General features: G+C 30.2%; 1 protein-coding gene across 1 annotated transcript; it reads left to right on the top strand.

Moving 5' to 3' along the window:
• The first annotated feature begins 6,868 nt into the window (after window positions 1-6,868).
• LOC113381296 (zinc transporter ZIP3-like) lies at window positions 6,869-8,879 on the top strand. Its single transcript, XM_026620248.1, has 2 exons — window positions 6,869-7,423; window positions 7,481-8,879. The coding sequence occupies exons 1-2, from the start codon at window positions 7,233-7,235 to the stop codon at window positions 8,805-8,807; spliced, it is 1,518 nt and encodes a 505-aa protein (XP_026476033.1). The 5' UTR covers window positions 6,869-7,232; the 3' UTR covers window positions 8,808-8,879.
• The last annotated feature ends 1,060 nt before the right edge of the window (window positions 8,880-9,939 follow it).

The raw sequence follows: 9,939 nt of genomic DNA, 5'->3' as shown, positions 1-9,939 counted from the left end.
CCACGGGAAGTTAACAATACATTCGTTTATTTTTCAATACCATTTATAAATATTGTATTTGACTTTTATATGGAAATGGATCTTAAAGTGGTGTATTGTAATCAGCACCGTGGACCCCCATATCCGTTTCGAGAACCCCGATTTTTTTTACTGACATGGACTCATGAATGTTGCTATGGACCCCTGAGGGGGCCACTTTCTGAATCACTGGTCTAACTAAACAACATTCGAAAATATTATGAGTCTACAAGAGCAATTCAATTAAAAAATCATAAAATTTTCGAATAATGTAAAAAATACATTGTGTATATATTAGATGCGTATTCATTTTTCATTTAATAATGTATCATATAGAAACTACTATTTAAGGCGTTGGGTTTGTAAATTTCTATAAGTTTTTTCAATTTGCAATAGTTTCTAACATTATAAATCTATACATTAACTGGCATACTTATACAAGCCACCCCCACTACTACAAATACTTATTAATATTGTATTCTTATTGATGGATTGACACATATCGGGAAATTATGCCACTTGCACCTAGATTGAAGTTCATTTTATCTGAATATAAAAAAATAGTACATAAAATTGCAATAAAATATACAAATACGCTTGAAATATCGACAGAATACTTTTCTTTGTAGTTTTCTTTATAATAACACGCGGAATAAATCGTTTTGCAGGAAATAATTATTGAGTTGTAAATCATTTTACAACAGGAAATTATAGTTTTACAATTGTTCTAACTATTTGTGTGGCTATAAAGTTCTTTTGAACAAAATTATTGTAAATATTATTACGTAAATAAATATATTAACATACTAACAAATAGAACGCAATCATTTCTGTAAATCATTTCAGCATTTATTACCACATGAATGGCATCTATTGTTAAAATAAATAAAAAAATATGTATTAATAGCATGAAATAATATTAACTAATATTACGTATTAATTAGTATAATTAGTATTTTGCTGTTACGCGCAAAAATAAATCAAATCATTAACGAGTATAACAAGTATTTATCTTCTTGTAGAAAAATTTAATCTGATATCATTTAATGAAATTTAGCCATGAATTTGTAAACATATTTTGATCAAAATCAAATTTATCGAAACTGGAAGAATGGTTATAACGAAAGATAAATATCATCTAATTATTTTCAGAGTGCAATATCTGCGTTGCAAAAATAAAATACTTGACATGTGTGAATTCGTTACAAAAAGAGTGATCGATATCCTCGACCATATATATCCATCGACATATATATATATATATATATATATATATATATATATATATTAATTATAAGTTAGATACAGAGAGAGAGGTTAAACATAATAAATTTAGGTACCAAATCCATCGCCATGTAAACACGAGTTGTACTTAATGTTTTCTTGTGCGCAAGAAAAAGGTCTCTCAATTAATTCATGATTTTACGTCGTTATTAAAAGATTTAATCATTTTACAAGGCTTTTTGAAAATAACATAAAAAAATCACTGTTTACCGCGTACAACTGTTTTCATTTTGTACAAACTGTTCCTTTATTCTTCAAACATTAATTTTTTATATGGATTAGCAGGAACAGAACAAAAACATAAACTTCTCCTTCGGAAAGTTAATAACTGAATTTACGAAATGATAGTGTCTGTTTATACAATTCACTTTATACATGATATTGATGAAAATGTGATCCTAAATATAAGGCAGAACCTCTACCATTGCAATCATTTTGTATTTATTACATCAATCAGAACACTCAAAACTACTTGTTCTATGAGCAGTCTGTTTGGAGACTTAAAGACTTGCTTTAAAAACTTACAAGTTCTCCAGAAGGCAATCCAGCTTTTGTATAGTTATGTACATATGCTGCAGCAATCCCTTGAAAAGGCTATTTTTTTTGAAATCTTATTTGAGGTCTATTATATCAGATGAAAATCTGGTATCATACTGCTTGATAGCATGATCCCGATCTTGCTGAGGTTGGGATAAAACCCGAAACTAACTCACATTTTATACTACTCTACGGTGATGCTATTGCAATGAATACTAATAAAATAATAAACGCAAACCAAATTTTTTTTTGTATGGTATCAGGATATGGTCTAACAATTAATAAATCTCTAAGTAAAATATTTAATGAAGTTTTTTTATTATTGGCTATGTAGACTAGTACATATTCCATCTTACAAATATTTTTAATTTTTTATCATTTCTTATTCTTTAAGAACAATTTTTTAATTCTATATCCATTTATTCAAGTCTATCAAATATCTATCAATTAATTTTTATATGCAGATACTTGATCGGAATTCGAACCGAGTACCCCTCTCCTGCGCCACAACTCGCTGCATTCAACGAGTTGTAAATGAGTATCAATCTAATTCTGTAGTAATTATTTCCAGCATTAAAATACTTTACATTGGCAATGTGTCCAATAACAATGATAATTGATTTATCATGGTGCTAAAAATGATACATAGATTTTATCTTCGCAAGATGAATTTCATTGATTATCGTTCAACATATTTCAACAATAGGAAGAACGATTTATAATTATAATTTGGGTTTTTCCCATGTCCTAGTGGTTAGACCCATGGACTTCGAATCTATGAGGTTCCAGGTTCGGTACTCGCTTCGAGTAGCCGTGAAAACTTAGGAAAAAACTTTCATACATTGACACTTTTATGAAGAACGCGTTCTAAACATCATTCAGCTGAATGATCCTACCATAAGATATGGATGAATAATATAAATTTTCTTTTCTATCGAAACCATATTCAAATGATTTCTTTCACTATAGGTTTATTGTCGTGATCTTACAATCAACCACACTAGTTACTATCTGATAATGATAATGAAAAATATCTATTCATAAATAAAAATTTATCAATAAAAAAATGATTTGATACTTCTCCTAAACGGTTATTCGGATTTTAATAAATTTTTTTAGAGTTTGTCAACGGTAATTTTTAAGATTTAATGAACGATAAAACTATAGTAATATTGTAGAAATAAATGGCAAAAATTACAAAAAAAACACTTTTAATTATTTGACATTGAAAACATTTGAATTGCCATCTGCTAGATGACTATTCACTTAAAATTCGAATTTAGCTTAAATTATGAACCTAGATAATATTAGAATATAATATATAAGAAAAATGTAATGTCTGCATTATTATTGCCGAAGAGCAGCTAGAGATACAGTCAACAGTGTGTGTTTTTCAGATGATATTATATAATTCAGTTTAATAAATAACGCAACCATTCCAAAATTGCATATACATTATTTTTTTTAAATTTGTGCATGTTACATTTTGGTTTACTTTACTAAGTTATTTAACAATACAGAAAAATATTTTTCCTTATTCAAACAATGATTTAGGATTTTGTTTCATATGTCAAAAATTCATTTGTTTGGCATTGGATATGGACTATTTAGCAAGTTGATCTTACAATAAATTAGATTGAAGAGTGTTAATATGAACTAGATTTTACAAATTAAGTCACCTGAGATTTGAACATAAACAACAATGTTTATAAAATTATTAGTAAAAAAATGTACTTTAAAAATTATAATTGTCAAAAAGCAATCGTACAAAATTCTGAAAATTATATACTAAATTATTGAACCAATTGTGTTGTGTGGTAAAATCAAGTGTGATATTGTTCTTTTGCCGCAGATACTACTTTTTTTTTTAAATTTCTTATACTGCTTATAATAAGACCATAAATGAATCACAAAGACAGGACATCAAATAGAGTATTAAAAAGCATAGGATAGGATATTTTAAAAATTGGAACTCTTGAATTGTAGACGTGGTACAGACGTGGGACAACGTCTGTCGGGTCATCTAGTATATATATGTGTGTGTATATATGTGTGTGTGTGTATATAGATGATGCTCAGAAGTTTTACTTCTGTGGTTTTGTCTAAAGCGCAATGTCTTTTTATCTTTGTTTGACGTCGATCAGGGCCGAATTGTGTTGACGTGAAATTCTAAAGCAATACAAAATATATACTACTTCGAATGAAACTAGCATTTTATAATCTTGAGAGCGTACTTTACTTTATTATTATATAAATATTTATCCCACTGAGTCTTTTAAAAATTACAACTTTAGGCATTATCTATAAGCTTGACATTATACTTGATACATACATAAATGAACACAAATAATAAATAGTATAGAAATACGTATATTAAATATTAGCCTCTCGTAAATCAATATGAATTCATGCAAATAATAAGCAATTTAAATGTCGCAAAAATTCGCATAATTTATATATATATATATATATATATATATATATATATATATATATAAATCTTATCTACATCACTATAAATGTATTAATAGTTTCAAACAAATTTATCATCACACTATTTATTAGCATCCCGTGGGGTAAGTTATAGTGATTTTTAGAATAGTAAACCAAATCAAAAATGTTAATTTTTGCATATTATTACCTTTCTAAAGTTTGTGAGCATTTTGGCATACCTTAGAAAAATGGATGTGTATGTGTGTGTGTGTAGTATGTATGTATGCATATTCGGATACAGTTTTTCGTCCACGATTTCGAGAGTACAAGTCAACCGATTTAAAAAACATTCGATTTGTGTTAACGGAGAGACGTGATGATTAGTTTTGGCAAAGGTAGGTGAAGCCGTTTCGAAGTCACGGAGAAAAGAGTTCCAAAAGTGGTAATGCAGCTTTTTAAAAAATGGAGAACCCGATTTGATGATTCAAATAACATGTCATTTTTTGACAGACTAAAGTATTCATTAAATTTTTGGGAAAGCAGGTTTTAAATTTGATAAAAAATGTTTAAAAAAATGAGCTATTTGTCGGTCAAAAATCATCATTAGACATACGCACAACAAATTATCAGATATTTTATAGAAATTTTAACATTAAGTACAACTCGTGTTTACATGTCGATTGATTCGGTACCTAAATTTATTATGTTTAACCGTTGACAGCGATGCGGCGTTTACGCGCTTCGATATTTTATCACTAAAACAGCTACGCAACGCGATCAAATCAAAAAAATTCTTAATTTTCAAGATTTTCAAACTTATAATTCCCAAAACACGGTACGGGAAGTTCCACCAATTTGCTTTGATGCAAGATGCCGTGCACTACTAGTTCATTTTTTATTGATAATTATTTTTTATAAAATTTTGTAGATTAATTTATTGACTTGATAATTAATATCTATAGCATATGCTGTATGTTACATATAAATATACATATATGTACATAAATTGTTACATGTACATGTATTACTATAATACAAATTATAATTTAACTAGTGGAGTGTGTGGCATCGTGCCTTAAGGCAAATTGCTGGAATTTCCCGTACCGTAACGAAATGTTCGAGGAATACTGAATGTTTTCAAATAGATTATTATTAATATTGTAACATTGTCTAATATTTATAAGAATTATATAAACTGAATTTCAAAGTTAAAATTATTTGTTTAAGTTATATTAGAACTTTAGTCAGAATAAAAATAAAATCTGAATTAGTTTCGATATACAAAAAAAAACTAAAAAAAAAAATTAAAATATACAATTTTTTTTCCAAACTCAATTATTTTGTTGAGACAAGCAGAAAGTTCTTTGAATCATTTAAATCGGACGCTTAGTTTTCTCAAAAACTGCCATTTTTTACATATTTAGCTCCGTATCTTCGAAATGGCTGGGCCTGCTTTTGCCAAAAACTAATAAATACTTCTCCCAATCATTACTAATTGAATGTTTTTTTAGATAAATCAAATCGGATACTCCGTTCTCTCAAAAAGTCGATTTCTATTTTTTGCACAGCCAAAACGGCTGGACCTGCCTTCGCCAAAAACTAATCAGCTCTTTTTCCTATCAATAGGAATCGAATGTTTTTTGAAACACTGAAATCGGTTGATCCGTGCGCCCGAAAACGTGACTGGAAATTTGTATCCATACATACATACACATACACACACACATCCATTTTTTCTGAGGTATGCCAAAACGTTCAGAAACCTTCGAAACGCCGAGAAATGTAAAAATTTTCAATTTCGATTTTCGCCCCATTGCAATAACTTACCCTACGGAAAGTTAAAAAATATTATTTTACAAATTAAATATTTAATAAATCGTACGAATGCCTTCTTTACAAATAAAACAAACGCATATGAATTTTTCGATATATATGCATGTATATATTACCTTTGCAATCGCGAAAAACAGTTTGCACAAACGCTACCCATAAATTTTCTGGGCCTCCGCGGCCATTGCACCCGTCCGATGATGCAAAATCCGGTTCTGTCGCTGAAACACTTTCACCGCGATCGCTTTCATGCGAAACAGCATTGCGTGTTTCGTGTCGACAGCAAGAGTAACAAAATTACAAAAACATATGTACATAACGTATTAATATTTAAAATGGGACTCCTCACGATAATAAATAAACAACGATATAAAAATAATTAGACATCAAAGTGTTCACAGGTGCGAGTCAACTGTCAAGGTCTCATTGTTAGTAAAACCTGAATAAGGCAAAAGGTGATCTAAGCCGTTACCGTTAGTACGCTTACGGCTGCAGTCGATGTCGAAGCATCACAACATTCGAGCGCGTTGTCCACGTTGGGTATCGGCGGCGTTCGCATTTCGCATTGTGTCTCATGGCTTCGACGATAACAATTCACAATGTGACTACGGTGAAATAAACTGTGCTCCTTACTATTATATGTGACTATTATTATCATTTTAACAGTTTTTGACTAAAATTCAGATCATGACAGTATCATTAAATTCATCAACGCCGCCGTTAATGTCTATAAAATAGATACATAAATTCAAAATTAATAGAAAGTGGCAGTGAATAACACTCTAACCTCTTAAATAAATATAATTATTTTGTTGTGCGACTATAATGTGTAGTGTCTGAATTGTCATGTGATAATAAAATGCTGTAAACACTGTGACAATCAGATTTAATCACTTGTGTCGATACCATCTAACAGTGTTGGTTAGCAACGGCCGCTTCAAGAAGCGTAATAACGGCTATTAAGAAGGTTTATTTTTCAATGTGTGATAACGACCGCTGTTTGATAAATGATTAACGGTCGTTAACTGATAAGCCCCGTATATAAACGATCGTTGAGGTAATTTACGAGTCGTTATTACAACTACAATCCGTTAGTGAATTCTATTCATATATTTTCTTAATTTTAAATCATGGAAGAATATTTGACTAATTTGACTGAGACCTTATTGCGGCACGATGATCATGACCATGATCATGACCATGACCATGACCACGAAGATGACGGTGATGTGATGCTGGCTAAAGGGGTCGCTATGATAAGCCTTTTTACTTTATCTATGATCTGTGGAATAATACCTATGAAACTTAATAGCTGCTTAAAGTCTAAACAAAATGATAGCAAAGGCAAAAGATGCTCCAAGCAGCATCATGAAGACAGTTTAGAGCGAAGCGCGCCAGATGTAGAACAAAGAAAAATACAGGAGCCGACTACATTCAAGAAACCACGGATTGTTCAACTACTATTAAATTTTGGAGGTGGCGTCTTGATGGCAACAACATTTCTTCATTTACTACCAGAGGTTAAAGAAAATGTTGAAGCTCTTTCTGAAAATGGGCACATTCCGGAATTACCATTCCAATTGGCTGAATTACTTATGTGTTTTGGCTTTTTTATAATGTTTTTGATTGATGAATCAGTGCACGTGTATATACACCGTCGCGAACGTATAAATGCCGCTATGCATCGAGCAGGTGAAGATGAGAAACTTGAAGATATATTTAATCGCAATTTAAGCTTTCGTAAACGCGGAAAAGATAACTCATTCTGTCAACAGAGTACATGCACAAACATTGATCAAAATCTCAATGACAATTGCGGCGAGATTTGCGTTATTTCTGGTAAAAATGACGTAAAGGCACCGCCTAAGCATATTGACAAAGAGGATGCTTTGGTTAAGAATGTAAGAGGATTACTTATTGTTTTAGCATTAAGCGTTCACGAGCTATTTGAAGGATTGGCCGTTGGCTTATCAAGTTCTACTTCTAACGTATATTACTTATTTGGAGCAGTCAGCGCACATAAATTAGTAATCGCCTTTTGCATAGGAATCGAACTTGTGAGTTCGAATTTAAAAACTAAACTAGTAATAGCTTACATTTTCACCTTCGCCGTAGTAAGTCCTCTAGGCATAGGATTGGGGCTGGTGGTAAGCAGCAGCGCAGCGCAAGGATTGCCCACGACCATATTACAAGGTATGGCTTGCGGTACACTGTTATATGTAGTTTTCTTCGAAATTCTTCTACCAAGCGTGCAAGGAAAACATGAACATTCACATTTTGGGGATGCTACTCATAACCATCATCAAACGCCTGCTTATGATTATTATACATCACCCCCACCAAATTATTCTAGTAGTGACAACCTAGATTCTGCAGAATCATCACAATCTCACGAAACTTCAGAGGGAAATAATGAGATATACCGGAGGTATGAGGAAAATATCACAAATCAAGGCGATAAGAAAGAAGAGATGAAAGGAAGAGTTTTTGCATCAGCTCGAGTTCATACAGAAAATGAACACAAACATCACGATCACGATATGAGCGCATGGAGCGATTTCAGCGGATTACTGCAGTATATTGCAGTTTTGATTGGATTTTTGATCATGTTTGGATTGCAATTCGCAACTGGCCATCAACATTCACATGGGGACGGTGGACATGAACACAGTCATACGCACAACGGACATGAACATGAGCACTGATTGGCGAAGAAGGAAAACTAGGAAGGTTGAGACTTAATCAGCTGTGTGATGAGGCCGGAGGACGGTATTTAAGATGACATCAGTATTTTATTTATTATTAATGATATTACTATATGCTATTTGTAGTAGGTATATGCCATTTTGTATTTTAATTTTATGATAGAATTGATTTTTATTCCATAATTAATGATTGTTTATTTAGAACAACATGTATTATAGATGCTTCTATGTTAAGAATTTGTATAAATGTTATATCGTAATTTTTTTAAAAAAATATATTTATTTAGAAATAAATAAATTTAATTTCAATTGTCTGCAATGTACAAAAGAAAAAATGAAAACTTAATAAAATATTTTAAATAAAATTTTGAATAAAATTTGTTTTTTACTTAATTTTTTGTTTACTTAATTTTTTGTTTCTTAAAGTTTTAACTTTAAACATTAAAAACAGTAATTACTTCACTATATTATGCTAAAAATATATGTATTAATATCATATTAAAAAAAAATTATTGAATTAATATTACGAACATATAAATTATTAACTGAACCGATCATTAATTGGAAATAGAAGAGTAATTGGGAATAGAAGAGTCTTTGAAGAATACAGATTTCTTTCTTCTCTTGAGTTAAAATTATTTAAAAAAAGTAAATTGATTTCATACAATAAAATTTATTTAATAAAATAGAAGTGAATATAATATTAAAAACTGCGGAGTTTGAAATAACGTTATCGATTTTTCTGCTCGAATATGCACAATAAATATATAAATAGTTTGAAGGTTAAAAGAAGTAGGATCAAGATATAATATGAAATATAATGACTGTGAAATTCACGTATTACAATGTAATATGATAACATTAAAATAACTATGAAGATAATCTTTGGCCAGATTAACTGCTTAAGTATTTATGGCATAAAAACTTATAGATCAATTACCTAATATAGATAAACTTAATAAACCTTACCCCAAGGAGACGTTACAAATTCATTATTTTTTATCATATCATTAGATAAATAATCATAAAAATTAATTAAAATTGTTTAAAAAAATAACATTACATTTCTATATTTACGGTAACAAAAATGAATTAAAAGCATTCAAACTCGTGACATTATTTTCTAAAGCAC

Source organism: Ctenocephalides felis, unplaced genomic scaffold (genome assembly GCF_003426905.1).
Source record: "Ctenocephalides felis isolate EL2017-DRISC unplaced genomic scaffold, ASM342690v1 CF-g0.4_SCAFFOLD_02771, whole genome shotgun sequence".
In the NCBI taxonomy this organism is placed as follows: Eukaryota; Metazoa; Arthropoda; class Insecta; order Siphonaptera; family Pulicidae; genus Ctenocephalides; species Ctenocephalides felis.
This window is presented reverse-complemented; position numbering and strand designations above follow the sequence as displayed.

Excerpts from the sequence above, each read along its gene's own strand:
- LOC113381296 (XM_026620248.1), top strand. The coding sequence starts at position 7,233 with ATGGAAGAATATTTGACTAATTTGACTGAGACCTTATTGCGGCACGAT. Across the intron at positions 7,424-7,480 it reads AAACTTAATAGCTGCTTAAA|TTTAGAGCGAAGCGCGCCAG; the intron begins GTCTAAACAAAA and ends TCATGAAGACAG.